Source organism: Athene noctua, chromosome 8, assembly GCF_965140245.1.
Source record: "Athene noctua chromosome 8, bAthNoc1.hap1.1, whole genome shotgun sequence".
NCBI lineage: Eukaryota > Metazoa > Chordata > Aves > Strigiformes > Strigidae > Athene > Athene noctua.
Genome location: NC_134044.1, coordinates 24,365,985 through 24,385,668, shown reverse-complemented (window position 1 = coordinate 24,385,668; position 19,684 = coordinate 24,365,985). Strand labels below are relative to the sequence as shown.

Below are 19,684 nucleotides of genomic sequence, written 5' to 3'. Positions count from 1 at the left end.
GGGAAGGTTTTGTTTGAGCTGGAACTGCTCGGGGCATACAGCAGAGAAGGTGAATGATGGGGTGAGAGCATGAGAGGCGTACCTGATATTGTCACGAGGACATTGAGGCCCTCGAGTACGTCCATCTGTTGAAATCGCCGTCTGTTGATGAGGTTGTAGACCTTCCCTTGCCCACTCCGATCCAGCAGCATCAGGCCATTTTCTGTGCCCACCAGCAGATTCACACCTGAAGAGGAGAGGGCAATGGGCACCAGGAGCCACAGCTGCTCCCAAGGACGACACTCGGATGTGCTCAGGGCTTACCCCATAAAGCAGCACAGAGTATCTCCGAGTTGAAGCGCTTCTTGTACTTCCGGATCTCCGGGGTGTCACTGTGGGGACGGATGTTGGTGGGGTTGACGTTCACCACCGAGATCTTCCGAGCTTCATTCAGCTTGGCCTGCTCCTGTCTGAGCAGCTCGCTGGTGAACAGGGCTTGGAAGGAAACACAAGGTAGGAAGGTGTGATGGACTAACCCTTCTGTCACCTCTTTTTCAGGATAGGAAGACAATAGCTGGTTTATTTCCTGATGGGGGAATCATCACTATGTCACAAGCTACTACTTTGAAGAGGGATCATTAGGATTTACTTGTCGGTTGGAACCAGCCAACACCAAACCCATCAGCAGGTGATATCCCCAGACCTCCAGCCCTGCCTACCGAGCTGGCCAGTACTATTCGCTGCCTGCATGCCCGCATCCAGCCATTGTCAATGATTTCAGAGCAACTGCCAGCTTTTTGGAGAGATTACCACCTCCTGGTTCTGCCAGGAACATTTCTCCTGGCTGCTGCTCCCTGTTTTGCTCTCAGATCTTTCTGGTGGCATTTCGCTCACGGGGGAGAAGAAGTTGGATGGAAACTGGAGAGCACATGGATGCAGATACGAGCAATGTTTGGACAAGAGTAAGTGAAATATGAAAGAGGTTCAGTGGGGTTATCTGGGCCCCACGACCTGGTTTCAGTAAGACCTTCCCCTCTCAAGCTGGCCACATTGCCTCCTACCAGTAGCAGATGACTCTTCGTCCTCATCTTCATCTTCATCAGTAGGCGAGGTCTGATACACTCTAGTGTCCACAAAGGGGGTGAAAGAGGCTTTGGTGCTACTTCCCATACCATACTGGAAAATAAACAGCAGAGAGAGAGCTCAGAGCCCAGAAATAACACTAGTTTTGTGTCTGTGTGTATATTTAAGGCTTGCTAATTAGCAGACACAGTGCCTGCCCTTGTGGTGCCCTTTTTGAGCCTTATATGAACACCTGCTCCTCCTCCCCCGTAACTAATCAGGAAAAACATTAAATTGGATTTGTGCGTGTCCGTGAGCAACAGAAGACGAAGAGGAGTAGGGCCTGGCTCTGCTCTCTTCTCGCAGGCAGAAGCACAGCACAGCCATGAGACCGGTTAGCGGAGAAGCCGCAGGGCCAGAGGCAAAAGTCAGAGCAGGTAAAAAACCAACCTGTCTGCGTGTAACACACCTGCTTAAAAAGCCTGCCCTGGGGTGTCAGGCAGGTGAGGGTTTGCTTTTCCCACTCGCCCAGGGTGCAGCCAAGGCTGGCAGGATGGTGCTGGGAGCCCTGGCAAGCCCTGGCATGGGGCAGCTGACATGGACCCAGTGATCACCAGGGTAATTCAGAGAGCTGGAAAAGGCGGGACTGTGGCTTTCCTTGTGCCAAAGCCAAACTCTAAGTAGCACAGTCTGAGTGAAGATTTTCTTTCAACAGGTGGAAATCTATTATAGGACCTGTAAAGCATAGGCAGCAGAGCTCATACAGCTGTAACATTGCTCTGCTTTTACTGCGTGTTATCTAGGGATTTGCTGGACTAAGCCCAAAACGTTGATGCCCCTGGGAAAGCAGCTCTCTAGCAAAACACCTATTTTTTCTTCTGCTGGTATTGCCGGTCCTCACACCTACCGCTGAGGCAGGACCCGTCAATGCCCCTCAGTATGTCTGGCCACTCTGCTTTTGGAAGGACCTGAGGTGCTGGAGGTGGGAAAGGCTGGGGGTGAATTGTGTGGTGCTTTAGGGAGAGATTTTGATCAGGGGGTTTTTGAAAATGCCTCGGGTACTCAGGCCCATCAGAAGATGACCTCCCTGACATTGCTCCATCCCCACCAAAGTCTGGTCTTCAGCACGCTTTGAGGATGACACGTATGGGTCGCTTGCAGTTTCAATGAAATGTTTTAAATTGTTCACAGCATTACAGAAAGGATCATTTCTAAGGTAAGAGAACTTAACCTGAAGGTATCGCAGGGAATGTCAGAGCCAATACTTTGCCAAGGCAACGTGCGGAGGAACAAACCGTAACATCATGTTGCTTTCTTTTTAAAGCCATTGCTTTGTTAAGACAGAAAATGAGGCTAAGACCTTCTCCCATGCAAAAGAAAATCCTTGCCTTGGGAGTCAAAGTGACATGATTTTCCCCTCCTTGTTGAGCAGCTTTTTTCCTACCCCAGTATTTACCCAGGAGATGCTTTATGCACGAGCTCCGTTAAGAGCTGTCACAGCAGCAAAAACCAACTTGCTCTGCAGCAGCATTACCACTCACATTTTTCTTCCTCGGGACATTTTCCTTCCCTGAAATAAATCTTCCTCAGCTTTTACGTCACCAGAGCCCAGGCTGCTCCCTGTGCCAACAACTGCCACAGGGACAAGGTGTGCCATGGGGAACCATCACCCCAACACATCCGTACCGATACTGGGCTGGGCTCGTACCTGTCCTCCAGTGGGCCACCAAAAGATTTAGGGGCAAAAAAAACATCGAGTGCGTGAGCTCCCTCATGGCTCGGGACTTTCCAAACATTTTGGGGCTGGCATCCAGGGGTGAGCCAGCATCCATGCCCTACGCCTGCCAAAACCACGCTGCGCATCCCGCTTCCCTCCCATATCTCTTCCCTTGACAGTCTGCCTGTTTCCATAGAAACGGATGAATTTCCAAAAAGTACGTGGTAACTGAGACCTGCGGAAGGAGTTAAACAGCCTGCGGCAGGGAAGGCTGCAGGAACAGATACTGCATTTACATACACAGTGCGGCCATATCTGTGTGTGCATATAAGATATATGCTTCTTTCATATCCAAGAAATACACAATTTGTTCCCGGTGCTGGATGTCTTTTCCATAAAACACAAACAGTTCAAGGAGGAGGAAAATTCAGTATTTACAGGGATGCTTTCCAGCTGAGAGTCAATGCTTTCTGATAACTGAAGTATGAAGAAACCCCTCACCTCAATGCACCGAGCATTTATTTTCTTAGCTCAGATTCAGCTATTCTCCTAAGAAGCTGGCATTTTAATAACTACCAAGTCTGTTATTTAAATATTAAGACCTCATCTTCCTCCAGGTCCTGTTCAATTGCCTGCAAACCTCCGTGGTGGCTTACAGATACAGCATCAAGCTGCAGGGTGAGGCTGTGCTTGCTCCTTTCTTTTTGCTTGCAGCACCATGAGTCACCTGGAAGCCTGTGAACTAAATCCCCAAGTTTCCACTTCCACCCACTCCCGGCTCAGTCAGCCCTAAAAATGCGTTTTTAGAAATGGAAAAGATCTTCTTGGTTGGTATTCTGTAAATGAATATATTTAAATCCAATCCTTGCCCGTGTTTAAGCAGTCCCAGGATGACCGTGGAAGGTGTTACTTTCAGCATCAACTCTCTCATCACTGCTTTTAAAGGCAACAAGGAAATGGATAAAATCTTGAGGTCAAGTCACGCACCATCTGTTCTTACGTTTTATCAATGCCCAATTCCAGGCAATTTTTTTTTATACTGCTAGTAAAAGTACACCATAAAATGAGTAAATCATTTCTATGAAAGAGAATACGATGACAGAACTTCGGATGTATAACCAACAAAATGAAAAGAAAAAAAAATGAAGTAAAATAGCTTATTTAGCACCACATTAGTTGATTTCTCATGGGAAAACAGAGAACTGTGCCTGGTTCCCACAGATGGTGATAGTAACCAGGACACATCAATTCCCTTGTCTTATGTGTCACATGTTGCACTTTCTAGGACTTTTTACGCCTTATACAATGGTCATGTTCAATTGTGTCCCTGTAAAACAGCTCCCAGGGAGAAAGACTTTGCCATGACAGGAAACACACCATTTTAAAGGTGTGTAGGTCTTTTCTAGTCTGAAGAACTATGCAGAATTTTGTTGGCTTTGGAGTTTTTGCTAAACTTTTGAATCACGTTAAGTATCAGAGATTGTACAGGTAGAAGCTGGGCCCAGTTGAAGTTAATGGCATCACTGGCTCTCATAATTTTCTTCTATTTCCAAGTGTAAAAAAAAAAAAAAAAAAGGTTTTTTCAAATCAGCTGGCAGCATTCACGCCATCACCACCAAAACTCCAGCTGGTGGGCTTGAGAGAACACCTAATATACATTTCTACCATCAGCCATACACCCATATAGCACTAACCCATCAGCTTCCCTTGTATTCCACTACACTCACCCACGTGAACCAGAAACAGAGAGAGAGAAGAGCCAAGAAAGCCAGGGAGGAAAGCAGGAAAGTCCTTTTATGGGGCAGAGATGTTAATACTTGTTTAAAGCGATGCAAAGGAGAAAGAGGATCCCCCCACCACCTACTTCAGGCACCGAGTCCATGTCCTGCGCATGCGTGGAGACTCGCCCCAGGGCCTCGGTCGGCGTGCCCGCAGGCGAGTGGCTTTGCTGCACCAGGTCAGGGAGATTGATGTGACCTGCAAAGCCATTGCTGGCTGCGTGGCCAGAACGCTTTTTTTCACCAGAGGTCTGCAGAGACACAAGGCATGAGGAAGAAAGAGAAGGGGGGGGAAAAGAAAAAGAAGAGAAAAAAAAAAAAACAAACAAAACCAAGTCGTCGGCAGTCCCCCAGTTCCCAGAGCAAGCACAGGAGAAGGACCCTCTCTGTTTCCATCCCCATGCAATCTCGCAAGCAGCAAACCAACCCCCCATCCCAGGAGAAATAAAGACAGGATTAATCACAAAGTCAATACAGAGTAATTAGCCATGTTAGAGCGAGAGAAGCCTGATCACTGTCATTTTGAGACAAGGAACATAGGGCAGATTCTGCTCTTGCCACCATGGGTGCAAACCCCATGGCCAGCTCTCCTCCCAGACGGCCACCGGCCACCAGCGACAGCAGAATCTGACCCCTTGATCAGCGTTAGCCTCAACGGCTTTGCACAGCTACAGCAGTGAGTAGCCTGACTGCAAATGCCAACACAGCCCCCGTCGCATGTTTCTGTAACCCAAACCAGCAGTGAACAGCGGCAGCGTCGGCAGAACGACTGGCACCTCGCTCCGTGCACAAGGTTCCCGGGGTTTCCCCGGGGCTCCCCTTCCTCTCCATCCCCACCTCGTGCACGGCAGGTGTTGGGAAGTTTCTCCCTTCCCTGCGTATCGTTTTGAGATATTTGCCGTTTTGATGAATCCCACCTACCTGGAGCACATCAGTGAGACCATGACTGAGACTCGTCCATTTACTGGGATTAGTGGCAAACTCCCTCTGAACAGGCTCAGTGAGTTTCTGACCAGTCCTGACAACATTTATCTTTTGATCACTCATTACTCTCACCTTCAACCACCTCACCATCCCACCAAAGAGTGAAAAGCCCTTTGCCCAAAGCCCACTGACCTCGGTGAGTCTGTCCTCGAATGGCTACGGCGGTGCTGGGGAGCAAACAGTAAGCACGAGGCTGCAGTTTGGGTTTCTTCTCATGCTCCCTCCTCCCAAAGCTAGTTTCCCAGCTGCTTGACTTGCCTGTGGCTTTTAAACCTCCTGCATCACTGGTTTTCTCACACGGCCTTGCTGGCCTGGCACGTGTTTTACAGTTGTGATGCTGAACACCAAGCTCATTTCAGAAATGGCTGCCTGTTACAGCAGTGACGTGTTCTCCTGCTCAACCACATCATCCTCCCTGCTACAAGGATGGGCAGAGAGCTGCCCAGGCTGAGGATCCCTGCTCCCAACAGCTCCACGCCAGGGAGGGATGGGGTGGGCTGTGCATTGCTGTCCACCTCCAAAACTCATGGAGAAAGGCAGCAAACACATAGTGATTTATTTTGCTAACTCCTTCCTCTCTTTCAAAGTTGCTTATATTTTCCTTGTATTTTATATAAATGGAATTAAGAATTAAAATGCTGCTCAAATCTAGTTTTTGATCTAACATTTCTGCTTTATGATTGCTGACTTCAAACTCCCCTCCCTCCTTCTCCTCTCCCATCCACCACCTTTACATGTCACCAGGAGTGACTCCCTCGTTTTACTAACTGCCAGACCCTCCTGCCCCCTCACCAGGAGACCTGCTGCCTTGTCTGCATTTCCAGCAGCATCACCAGCACGTTCCAGCAACTGGGAAACTCAGAAACACTGGGGGAGATCTCCCACAGCCAACCAAACGTGCCTCCTCTGCCTCACTCCTGCAGTACCCTGCACCAGGACTGCTTCCACCGCAGCCCTACCTCCGCGACGCCGGAGCCGGGGGCTCGCAACTGCATGGGATGCCCAGTGACCCCCGCAGCGGGGCTGGCTGGTGGGGAGCGGGGTTTGGCCCTCCCTGAGCAGGACCAGCCCCTCATAAAAGCCTCCAAATGCTCTACAAACACTGCGTGCCTCTGACACGGTGGCAAAGGTTGGGAAGAAAAGGGGAAACTTTGGGCCCGGTTCCAAGTATATTCACTAAATGCTGTAAATTGAAGATAACTTCTGTTGCCTGGAGCTATTGTTGGATTACGGCAGAGTCATTTGTATGAACATCCTCCCCGCCGTGCCCTGGCATTACTATTCACTGCTGTTTGTAGTTCTGAGAAACATTTGCACTTGTCACATTTGCTCCAAGCGTAAACTGTATTAACAAGAGCGCTAACGAGCACAATTTACTCCGTCATTTTGTGTTCCGGACACACAGCACTGTTAGTTTTTGTGCTTACATGGGCAAAACCTCCTGAAGATGCTCCATGGAAATATCTGTTTTACAACTTACCTCCCTCACCATTAAAGTCCCTTCCCTTGAAATATTGCTAAACGTATCTGCATGGGAAGTCTCCAGCCCGTGGGTTGTCACCATTCCCAGGTTGTACGGCTCATTGCTTCCAGGAATCCCCGTTGGTCTGAGGACAAAATGGAAAAGCATTAATGATTAATATTTTTTTTACAAAACTAGATCAAAAATCTTCCAGTACAATATTATTTTAATCAGGGTAAGGCTTTGTATCTATTTCATGGGAAGAAAAATGGGAAAATATATTCACCTAAGTGTAGAAATATATCCACAGCTGGATAAAATTGGAAAATATATCCCCTTAAGTGACCCAGGGCCAAGTTGATACACTACATGGAGACCCAAAAGAAGGGCCTTTCTTGACCCAAGGTACCCTGAGAGGAGCACTGATGAACAGGTAATGAGGAGTTGCAGTCCCACTCTACTTTATAACATTTTTTCCACTTCAGAAAGTTTTTAAAAAAATCATTCATTCCTTTTATTTGCCATCTCAACCCCTGAAAAAGGTACAGTACATCAGAGTGTCCGATGACAAAAGACAACAAGTGATGGGATGGGGTTTGGAGGATGTGTGGGCAGGAGTACAAGTTGTGTCCTGTAGCTTTCTGCTGTTTTCCAGGTGAAAATTTAGCCCTAACCTGTGATTTTGCCTTGAGTTTATCTCTGCGCTCCTATCTCAAGAGAGAGGCTGGAATTTATTCTCATACACGTTAAATTTTAGGACTGCCAGAGAGTGGATGTTGCAGGTGGTGAGTAGCCACCGTTACTCTTTTATTACGTTCTTAGCAGACCAGCTGCTTAAATATAATTCAAACAAAACCAAAAGCAAACGACAAAGTGCCTAAGTACCTAGCCCTGCCTGTGTGCTGGAAAATGCCAAAGGTGGTTATGAAGATGTTGCTGAAGAGACCTGTTACTTCACATTTAAAAGCCATACAGACTGAGTGCTTTCCATCAGGATGAGGTAATTCACTCTTTAACATGGCATCCCCGTGCACACCTACCTGTCAATGTCCATGAGGGAGTGTGAAAGGCCAAAGCAAGCCTGCATTAATCACGGGGGTCACCAGTCCAATGTGAGCCCCAGGGACCCCAAGGAGGGACTGGCTCCACGATGGATCCTCACCTGCATCGTACCAAACGTACGACTGGACAGGCATCACCAAAGCACTCCTGACAGCAGCATGCTACACTTCCACAGCTCAGACCTTACTACCTACCATTAGCTTTTCAATACCACCAAAGGATAAGAAAACACAGTTATTCCAGTTTTAGAAATAAGAGAGCAGAGAGAAAGGAGGGTATGCTAATTTTGAGACTGTACAGTAAGTGAATGAATGGCTGTGGTAGCCCCAAGGTCCTAAATTTCATCAGTGTGCAGTTTCCATGTCAACCTGAAAGAAATCCCTGGACATGGGCAAAAGCTGGCTTGCACAGCTCAGAGGAGAGGGAGCTGAAGTGAGACATCACAGTCTTCAGATGGAGAAAAGGTATCTGCAGGGGTGGAAGGAGTGAACAGTCCCTCCTATCCTCTGGGACACAAAGCGATGGATGGGCTTATACTGCAGCAGGAGAGACCTGGACAGAGCTGGAATGAAGAGCAGCCCACTGCTCAGAGAGGATGCCCAGGGAAGTTTAAAAATGGGTTATACAAAGATCACTCAGAAGATGCAGGAGAAGATGAGATGATCTCTCTCAGCCCCAATTCTTAATGAAGAACACTGAACACAGGAAACATAAAGCTTTGACAGAAAAATGCCCAACTACATCTAGTCTGAACTTGAGCTAAGGTTCCTTTTGTAAAATAAGTGTTAAAGCCAAGCATTTGCTTTCTTTTTGCCCAGAGACACAGCAGTGCAGCCATGCCCACAGAGCTCCTGCCACCTCACTGTGACACCAAGGGTTTGCATCTCCACGTTCAGTCTCTGGGGCACGTTCGTCAACAGGACGTTATGGGACAAGAGGCGTTTGGCTGGCAGCAGGTCAGGGGCACCCATCTCACCACCACGCCTGTCGTCTGACACATACGGCTGCAAAGCCTTCAGTGAATTATTTCACCCACTGAAAGGTGCTCTGTCAGACCCAAGGTGTTTGGTGGAAGGATGTCAGTACACATTAACCACTCCTGATTAAACTCCGCTTCTGTGAGCGGCCGGAGGCCCCTTCTCGCACAGGTGACTGCCCATCCGACTGCTGCATATTCAGAGCCAACCCTCTGTCTCCTGACTTTCTCAAACAAATTCCAAGAGCTCTGATTTTTATTCTTCTGCTGGAAGAAAGCTCCAACCCAGGAGCTTGGCACTCTGCATGACGTGGAACCCCAAGGTCTCCTTGCCACCCAGAGTGCTTCCCTGTTGCTCCACAGCCCACCACTACGAAGCCACGTACACCTATATCGACTAATAAGTCATTTAGGAGCAAGAATGGAAATGAGATGATTAAAACGCAAATCCCCTAAAGCCTTCCCACAACTCCTCTGTGAATTCAAAGGGGCAGGAGTCAGACCCCACTGCCAAGCAGAGAACCCCCCAAAAGGCCCCTGCAGTGCTAGTGCTGCAAAGCACTGGGCAGGGAGCCCGGGTAGGGATGCTCTATGAGCTTGCTCTGCACGATGACAGCTGTTGGGTGTGTGTTGAAGCTGCGCTGCCCTCCTCCCTCCTCTAGAGATATTCAAAAGCACAAGTGTCCCATGACCTGTAATGGGGACACAATAGTATAGTCCGCTGACTTTTTTGTTTCAGTGTTTTAGCCTGCCACGTTTTGCTGCTTGCACAGTGACTGAGTCAAGGACAAGAATCAAAAATAAAGATTCAGGATTATTATAATTCTGGCTCTACCAGTTGGCACTGGGCAGGCCACCAAGTACTGCACTTCAGCATGGCTTGATTTGGGGCAAGACTCGGCTCAAGAGCAGGCAGAGCTTTAATACGCCAACCCTGTGGCCAGGACCCAAGGTGTGGATGAGCTCAGGTGTGTCCACACTGGCCAAAAATCTGCCTTGCTCATCAGCAGGAACAGGCCCATCAGCTTGGAGTCCAAGTTCACTGAATGTGCAGTGGAAATAATACATTTTTTCCCATTAAGTATTTCTGGTTTGGACCAGAAAAAAGACTCATCCGAGTAAATTTTCCCTTGCAACTGTGACACCGTTCCCAGCTCCAGCCACCAAACACGTCTCATATCACAGCTACTGCTTCTCTAGACCAAGACACACTGTGGTTACACGGTTTGCCCCCCAAAAAGAAAGCATTTCTTACATAAGCCGTGGAATGTCGCTGACGGGCACGGTCCCATCATGTGTCTCGTTTTCCCCATCCTCCTCCTCCTCCTCACTGCTTTCTGACTCCTCGCTGGAGGAGGAGTAGTCCGTCACCTTCTTCAGGGGGCGATTGGTTTCTTCGATGCGCAGCTCCCTCAACTCTTTGGCTAAGGCCGTCAGATCCTAAAGGGGATGGGGGCAAGAAAACAAGAAAGGAGTGGCTATTATATTTAAAGCGAGGAGAACGTCACATACATCTCTTCAAAAGCCAATGCTAACAGCACGAGCAACAAGAAATAGCTTTACAGAGTCGTTACAAACATGAGACGAACGTAAGACAATGTTTGTAGCATGTAGCATTTATTAAACAAAACAAAACTGATTTACGCTCACTGAAAAAATCAATAGCCAACCTCTTCTTTTTCTGTTTGGAACGTGTATGTGCATATATATACACACACTTATATGTATATACACGACAAAATTGTATTTGTTGGAAAAGGTGAAGTTCAGTCACCATCATAGTAAACTGGAAAACAATGTCATCTCAAAGATTGGCTCAGAGAATTTCTCCTGCAGGGTTTTCTTTTCTTTCAAACTTCTCAAAGAGACCCCGTAATTGTATTTATTCTGTAATAAATGCATTTGGGAAGGAAGCAATGACAGCATCTCCCACGGAGTGGTGCAAAATCCCCACATCAAGAGCTGCTTCCGTGGCGAGTCTCCGCTGTCGGGCAGCTGCCGAGAGGCGGTGAGGAGCACGAGGAGAAGCGCCCAGCTCAGCCAGACTTTGGAGTCACAGCTCTGAGTCAGCCACACGATAAAAAAAAAATAAAAAATCCCTCAGCAGGACCCATTAAGCACTTTATATGAAATGTGGCAGCCTACAAGCTAAGGGGGGAAAAAAAAAAAAAAAGCCTTGAAACAAGAAAAAAAGATAGGAGCAGTCCCAAAGCCTAGTAATAATTTTTCAGTTTACCATGACTTTGATGAGGTCTCAGACCCGACAGTCATAAAATAGACACTGCTATTTCAAAACAAGGAACATGGCAGGCACCGTGTAGAAAAGAGACTTTTTGTTATCTTACATGCTTTTATAGCAATGCAGGGGGAAGCAGTAGGGCAGAAAAGCATGAGAGCTCGAATTAGAATGGGTTAGAGAACTCTGTTGCACAAGACATGCACATGACGAACAAAGCATCGCAATTGTCAGTCTTACCATTTCTCCCTATATTAGTGACCGAGGTAGGCATCAGTGCATTCGGTCAGAGATAAAGGATTAGGGAGAAAGAAACTCATTGAAAAAGACTAAATTCCACAATTGTCTTACGGCCATACTCTCATTTACTGCATTTCCAGTTTACCGTTCCAGCAGGGCGACTACGGCAATATTAATTACGGTTGCAAAGGGAGCTCTTAAAATCTATCCCGTCGACATGTGAAGAAAACGATGGAAAACCTCTATGGCTGAGATGCAAACCCAGTTTATTTTTTTAATCGTGAAGCAGGAATATTTTGCAAGCCGTTTGTACTTGGGTTATCGATGACCCACACCTCCCGGCGGGCTTCCACCGGCGGGCAGCCACACATTCTGCTCCCAGGTCTGCCCTGCCTGGCCTCTGACATAGAGCAGAGACTCCCAGGGACGTCAGAGAGCTTTGCATCACACCCCTAAATATTAGTATACCAAAAAAAGATGGGTTTGGGTTTTTTTAAAAAAACACGAGGATCAATCCCTGCTTCACAGCAGCTACCTGTGATGGGTGTTATATACCCATCTCCAAATGCTCTCTGTACCTCTAAAGAAAGACTTTTAATCACGATTAAAGAGAGAATGTGGAATTTCAAGACTTTACTTCTGATGTCAACATGTTTGGGATTGAAATACAGTCAAATCTGCAGTCATGGCAACTAATTATTTTAATTAGCGCTGTAGCAGCTTTTATGATATGATTGTTTCTTTTCCTAAATAAGAATCAATGACAGTTTCAACAGCTTAACAATGCTTTCCATTTAGAGTATAAAATACATTCTTCATTGAGCACTTGCCTTTGAGTTGGATTAGAGCCTTCTTAACTTTAAAAAGGACTTTAGGACTAAGAGCCTGTTAAAATTGCAGCTGGATGTCCTGCAGTGCGGGACTAGGACTGAACCCTTCCCTATCACAGCCACAGACCACAAAAATTACTTCTATTCTGCAGCTTCCATTTCCAACGTGCTACAAGGCACCCTATCAGCCTTCTTTGGTCATCACTAGAAGACAGTCGAGTATTTTAAAAATCAGCTTAATTAGTTTTTAATAACTAATTTGGAAGTTATAACAGCAATAATACTCCCAGACAATATCATCAGATAACTCATATTTCCTAGTTAAAGCTTTGCCTCGGGATGGTTAATTCTTTGATGCTATCATTTTCTCTAAGTAATGAGCACTTTGTAGGATTAAACGGCTTCACTGAGTTGCTCTTGGACCAGAAACAATCTGACAACCGGAAAGAAAGTGCTCTGTAGTTCCACATGTGTACGAAATGTTATTACTGAGGGTGGCATAATACATAAGTTAGCAGTATCGGTGCTCTTTAATTACTTTTAATTACAAAGACTTCTTTGGATTTAATATTTGCTGGAATCAAGTCAGATGGGTTTCCAAAATCCCATAGCTCATTGAACTTGAATTTAGCACACACGCTGCCTCTAAATAGACACTGATTTATGTGCTTTTTCTATAACAAAGCACCTCATTAAACAAAATGCATTGCTCATGTTTTATCCAAAAGAACAAGTTAACTAACCAGCACATCTTCCTTATCTTCTATTTTTAGAGGAAAGAGGCTGCAGGAGAGGCTGCTGATACCAGTACTTTTCATTACAGCCCTGCAGTTCCCAGTATCAGCAGTGTGTGCACAGCGATGCAAGCGTGAGGCAAGTGAAATGCTAAATCAGGAATGTTTGGTCTTGTCCCACGAGTATCTAAACATTCACCATCGCCAGATGCACAACCATTTAAAGTATTATCATATGGTGAAAAAGGTGGAATTCAGGACTCTTATTTTTTTAAGAGGATGGATGAAGACTAGCATTGCCCATCAACCTCCAAGAGAGCTCTGATGACTTTGGCTTTACAGCTGATGGCCTGGTCTATGAGAATAGATGAGGCACTATATTCCACCTCTCTTTTCCATCATATGCCAAGAGCCTTCATTTGAATTAGGCTTAAAATGCATTTCAAATAGTGCTCGATGGCCCCACTGAAATCAGTGGGTGGCCAGGGGCTGTAGCTGAGAGCAGAATGTGGTGAGGGGTGCAGGCTGCCCAGACTACCTCCACTGGCATGAGAAACCTTCGCTCTTGCTCTTTCTCCTTCAACTAAGCCGAACAACGGCAGCGCCGTTTGCTCCGCGCGTGAACGTTGGGGCACTTCTGGCCACGGCCTCCATGCAAGTGGTCTGGCCAGCGGATTTGAGGCAGCCCACGGCCGAGCAGAACACACGGGCAGCACCGCTCCCCTCCCTGCGGGCAGGTCCCTATGCCGAAACACGGCCGTTTGGTCTCCCGTCTGACCCACGATTGCATCACCACCTCTTTCAGTGTCAGCACCAAAAACCACCCGGTTCGATATTAAGCACTATCTACTCAACCTTGCATAGGCATGACACACTGAGAAAAGATATCACTAACCTCATCTATAGCTTTCTTATAGCTCTGTGGGTAAAGGAAGAATAATCAGCATCAGAGGAAACAGATCGGGACAGGAAAAAGCCAGAGGAAGGGCAAGCAGGTTAGAAATAAAATTAGAATTGTTAGCTCAACGCTGTGGAGTGTAGAGAAAAAAAACATCAACAAAACATTAATACACATTAAAAAAGAGAAGCAGTGAAAATTCATTTCATTATTAGGCCGACTCTGCAGTTTTAAAATACAAATGTCAACAGCATTAAACCAGGAGGAAACACTTCGGATGAGATTTTGCTCAGAATAATAAAATGGGAGTGTACAGAGACCACTACCAGGTTTGGTTTTAAGCTGTGAAAGTTGTCGGGGGCTGGTGGCCCAGCCTTCCCGAGCAGAGCATCCCTCCGCCGGGCCGCCGTGGGGGGACATGCAGCACGGAACACAACAATGTGCCATTGGCAACCACCACGCCCAAGCTAGCAAAGCCCTTAAGCAACTGCTTCACGTGAAAACACAGGCTTAAGTGCTTTCCCCTAGACTTGGGCTCCTGATAAAAACTCATGCACGCTCTTAAGCATTCAAATCTCCCACAGGCTCTCGCCGTACCACCGCTTTCCAGTCTCTCCACTGGAGAAGCAACAGTACTAGCCTCTTTTTTGGGGTCCCTGCAGTTGTGCCACCGCACCAAAGGGAAACATGGCCAAGCTGGCTGGCAACATTCCCATGGGAAATAATTTAAGACTCACAGCGGGTCGGCTCGGTCGCGTCACGTCCCTGTTGTCTTCCTGCTTTACCTTGGTGGGCTCATGGGAGAGCACAGGGGACCCTTCGGGCTTGGTGTTCCCTGGGAAAAAGACAAGTGGAGAGAGTGGGAATTAAAATGCTGCTGAAAGCTGTCATTGCATCCTGTCTCCTGGGACACGTGGGTGCAGGGGCTTTATCAATATTTTGCTTATGTTGCCTCGAAAAACCCTCCTGCTCCTCTCTGCTTGACTGTCCCTGCAACAAGTCTCCATCAATACGGCAGCAGAAGCCATAATCCAGCCCAGCCTCCACTGACAGCCCTCTTGCAGCGTTATCACCCTTTTTTCTACTAAAGAAACAAATTCACTTTGCAGAAGAGCAGGGCATGTGATAAATTAAAAGCTCTGCAGCATCTGACATCGCTAGGACATTATTTGTCACAGGATTCCTCATTAGTAACAACAAAATCAAACCAAAAAGGACAATTTGTGATGAACTCCTTTTATTGACTACCTAGAGGAGTGATGATTTCAATGTCAGACACCTCATCTTATGGCGAAGTCATAAAAAATTCAAAGCATGGAGACAGCATTTGTTTTAATGCACTTCAGCCCTGGGGATTTATACTGAGGGGCTGTGCCAGAAATGCAGATGTATGGGTTGCATGTGCTTTAGCAACTCCTACTGCGATTAAACAGGGGAATGGAATATCTTTAAGAGTGGCTCTAAGATGAGAGGAAACAATTCAGCTAGGAACATAAAGCCAGTGTCAGCACGGCTGCCTGGTGAAAGCATTTTAGAGAAAGCTTCTTACAGGTGAATTCACTCCTCTGCTCCCATCTCAGGCTTTGCACAAAGATGAAGCTCCAAAAAAATATTATACACCCACCAAAAGTGGAACAGGCTCCCAAAGAAACCGTAACAGAAGTAGTGAGAGCCTGAGTCAGTGAAGATAGGAAACATGCTAGTATTTTTTTTCGTTTACCCTAAAGCATAACCCTCATCTCCTTTTTACAAGCTACCTGGCACTGCGATGCCCAGCACAGGAGCTGCACATGCTGCCAGGGGCATCCTACAGCAGCATCCAGGCAGAAGGGAGTGTTGGCACCTCTGCAAAGAGCCCAGCTCGTCAGAGAGTACATCAGAAATGATGAACCCTTTGATTTTTTAAAAAACAAACATGACATTATAGAGCTCTTGCCCTTCCTGCTTATCGAACGAGCCTCAGAAATCGTGTTCAGAGCTAAGGGATGTTTTCAAGAACCTCACCTCTGACTCGGTTGCGCTCGCTGGAGCCAGCCTGGGAGCCAGGCTGGGACCCGCCCTGGGAGCTGGGCTGGGAGCTGGGAGTGCTGGAGCTGGAGGAGCTGCCACTGCTGGTCCTCTGCAGCGGGCTCTCCACGATGGGCTCCGTCCTCCTCAGGTCCGGGTTGCTGCGGGAGCACAAAACAGAGGGGCACTGTCAGCTGGTGTCACATGTGCCTCCGGGGCTTCAGATCCTTCCCGTGCCGACAGGGACAGCTGCAAAGGTGAGGAGACACCTCCTCAGCTGGAGAAGGCAGGGCTGAGGTCTTCTCCTCTGAAGCTACTGAGCCTGCAAGCCCCACTGAGGGACTACGTAGAATTAGGCACTGACCATCTTCATGAAGGCGCACCACAACTGAAAATCAGCCAGAGAAGCTTTCTACTCTTATTTTGCCAAATTTGACAAAAATTAAAAGATTCTTTGCTCAGAACTCCCTTCCAGCCTGTAGATATGCAATGCTGCAGTCATCTAATTAACCACCAATATTCATCATAAAAGCAGGCATTTGCAAATCGCTGTTAGACTGAGAAAGAAATATTTCAATGAAGAAAGGATCTTATCTGCAACAAGGCTGCAGATCGTTTTTACCACTTGCTCACATTCCCCAATTTTCATGGCTTCGCTTCAAACTTGCATCAGCTATCCACTTTTCTTCCTTGATTTCTCTCACCCTTGTGAACATACATAAATCTAGAATAAAACGCGTCCTTGATACACAAAGAATGACTAATATCTCTCTGGGTATCAAGTGCCTTTGGGAAATTAATTCTTATTTGGCACTGAAATGACATCAGAAGACATGTTCACGCAGAGTTATGCAATTTTGTTTTATACAGTATTTCCATTAAGTGATCTTATTATTCAAAGCCCTGTGAAAAATGTACAAAAAGCTTTCTCCATCAAGTCCAATTAGGGCTTTGTGTACATAAAAATGATGTGGTAACAGTGCCACACGACAGAACGTAATTGCAATGGGAGGCTGTGCATGTGAAGTGCAAGGTCTGTGGGGCGTGCACGGCGTGTCCCTTGAACAACCACGATGGTGAAAATTATGCAAAGGCCCGTTGCCTTAACGGGGTCGTTGGGAGAATCTTTTGGACGCTGCCTAACATGGGTATTATATTATTATATCTCTGCCTAGCGTTATCTTGCATTGACACTGGTGGGTATTAAAATGATGAGAGCAAGACAGTAACTTTCCGTGTGCAAGGAAATATCCCCTCATTTGTTATAATAGGGTGACAAATAAAAGAAAGCACATTTCAGTAATATTTACATTTATGCATGGGAAGAATCAAGAACCAATAGGAGAGGTGGTTAAAAAGGAAAATGAGACAAATGTTACATTACTGTGAGGGAAATGAAATACGAAATAATTTCACTGAATACTTAAGTTCAACAGACATGGAAGCACCCTAATCATTTCCAGTTTTCATCAAACTGAAGGCCTCCAGCTCATGTTGTATGCCTGATGTGTCCTTAGCTAAATTAAATCATGAAACGTATTTGAAAACTTTGGCAACTCATGTATTTACCTGTACCTACCAGGACTGGGACTGGGAGGCTGCATGGAACACTGGGCAACCTTCAGCTTGAATCCCAGACTCCCATTACACTTTTTATTTTCAATACCATCACTTACTGGGATTACCCAGTCCAATATCCCTCTGCATTTTAAATTGTCCTTCAAGCAACAGCTAATTAAAAGAATAACATTTTCAAGAATTCAAAATGTCTCAGCCTTAAGCAATAAAGAAGAACAAATCATGATGTGAATGCTTTTTTCTCTAATTAAAAAAAAAAAAAAAAAGAACAACAGCAAATGTTCTCTCCCCTTCTGCTACCCCTGCCAGCTACTCCAAGCTGCTGCCCACTGTACGTGAGTTTGCTGATCCATGGCTGGGACACTGAGCTGGAAAGAAAGGTGTATGCTGAAAGAGGTGACAGCACACAGCTATAAACATCCCAGCATTCACTTTTTAACCTCACCATGAAAGGACAAGGCAGGAAGAAGAAACTAAGGAGCTCTCCATCACACAAGGCTATGTGGAACACGTATTTACCTTGAGAATGCCTGTCTGCGGTCTCGATGTGCCCACGATGCTCTGCAAACCAGAGACAAGCTCTTGCATGAATAAGCTGTGTTTTTTTCCACCCAGCTCTGAACAGAGCCTGTCAACTTCCCTGCTCGTTTTCAACATGCCCAGGGATAGCTCTGACATGGCAGAGATCAGGCTGCTGCTGTGGTGCAGCATCATTCCTCGGGGTGCTACGAGCGTGCCCTGCACACTGTCATGCTGGAGAGCTGGATCTGGCTAAGCTAAAGGCCCTAGTCCCAAGAAACCAAAAGGAATTTAATCCTTGATCTACATCTAAGGAAGATCTGATCGAGCTGTATCCGTGTCTGTCCTCCAGCACATTCCTCTGTCGTTATCTGCGAAAAGCTGCTCTGATGCATAGGAAATGTATGGTACGTATCACTGAGATCTCCCCACTGGCTTATATGGACCCTCACATGCAAAAGGTGACTGGGAGAACCAGAACCTAATTCCACTAAAGGGAGTGCCCAAAGTCCCGTTTGACCCCACAGCAGCAGACACAGCATCCACCTCCAAACCCTGCAATGCCCAGGAACGAAATTCCGACCAGGGAGCAAAGCCTCCGGGGATCCAAGTGCTCACAGCCTTCGGTGTTGGTACAAAACACTAACAAATGTGAAAGTTCATCCCAGCGACAAGGGGAGCACTGCAGATCTCGTGCTGTTACCAGCCAGCAAAAGCAGGGCTAACCCCCAGCCTGTGTTGGGGCTCCCCAGCCAGGTGATACCAGAGGCAGCGCTGGCAGCAGCACGCCGGGATCGCTCCTGCCCGGCCCCCTCTGTGTCCGTACCTTGCCCGGATGGGCTGGGAGCCCAGCCGGGGCCCCAGGGCGCTGCCATTGCCCGGGGAGTTCTTCCTCGCCAGAGCAGGGGATATGGAAGTGGTTCGTTGAGGCACCTGGAAAAGAACGGAGACATTTGCTGTCACCCAGTCTGCCCCCTCACGCCAGGCAGCCGTTTGCACATCTGAGAGATCACCCTTCAGCACTGCCTTAAAACTCGACTTACAATTGATTTCCTGCTGAGAGATAGGCAATATTTACAGCAATTATAAAACACAAAGCTCTCGGCTTTTAAAAGGAATCGCCCGAGTGTGAGACAGAAACGAGCTCCGAAGGTGCGGTCAGGGATGCTCCCGGCAGAGGAGCCCCGAGCAGCACACAGAGCAGCCTGGCTAGCATCAAACAGGGCATTCACTTTCTAAAAAATGAACATATGCACACACATATACCTATATAATTTAAATCCAACAAAACCCAGAAAACTTATTTTTTAAGGTAAAATTCAGACTAAAGTGCATTTCAGCAGCCATAGTGGAGTTTTTATAGTATCTCTAGCTCAGATATAACACACATCAGCAGGAAGGAGGTGTTGACAGTGGAGAAACAAGAGGGTTGATAGGGGAAAGATCCAGACTGATCCACCTAACACTCGCATTAAACACTACGACCTGCGTTGAGCTTCGGATGCTGCTGCCAAGCCCCGCTGCCGGCAGGACGGCTCACTGCCAACGCTGCCAGCAGAAACCCAAAGCCTACAGGCACTACGGTGGGTAACCCTGGAGCCCTGCCTCATCCCGGGGGGGCA

The 19,684-nt window shown here is 47.0% G+C and overlaps 1 protein-coding gene across 4 annotated transcripts in view; it reads right to left on the bottom strand.

The window, feature by feature from the left end:
- Positions 1-19,684, bottom strand: part of TNIK (TRAF2 and NCK interacting kinase) — a 164,512-nt gene that overhangs the window by 9,103 nt on the left and 135,725 nt on the right. For 2 of the 4 annotated variants that reach the window (XM_074911924.1, XM_074911926.1), the window contains 10 exons: positions 18,889-18,995; positions 15,963-16,126; positions 14,696-14,793; positions 13,956-13,979; positions 10,276-10,460; positions 7,001-7,127; positions 4,623-4,787; positions 1,041-1,155; positions 304-474; positions 83-226 (listed from right to left, as the gene is read on the bottom strand). In XM_074911924.1, the coding sequence (XP_074768025.1) occupies positions 83-226; positions 304-474; positions 1,041-1,155; positions 4,623-4,787; positions 7,001-7,127; positions 10,276-10,460; positions 13,956-13,979; positions 14,696-14,793; positions 15,963-16,126; positions 18,889-18,995 (1,300 nt within the window). The remainder of the gene's footprint in view (positions 1-82; positions 227-303; positions 475-1,040; positions 1,156-4,622; positions 4,788-7,000; positions 7,128-10,275; positions 10,461-13,955; positions 13,980-14,695; positions 14,794-15,962; positions 16,127-18,888; positions 18,996-19,684) is intronic. The other 2 variants (XM_074911925.1, XM_074911927.1) reach the window with 1 other exon arrangement.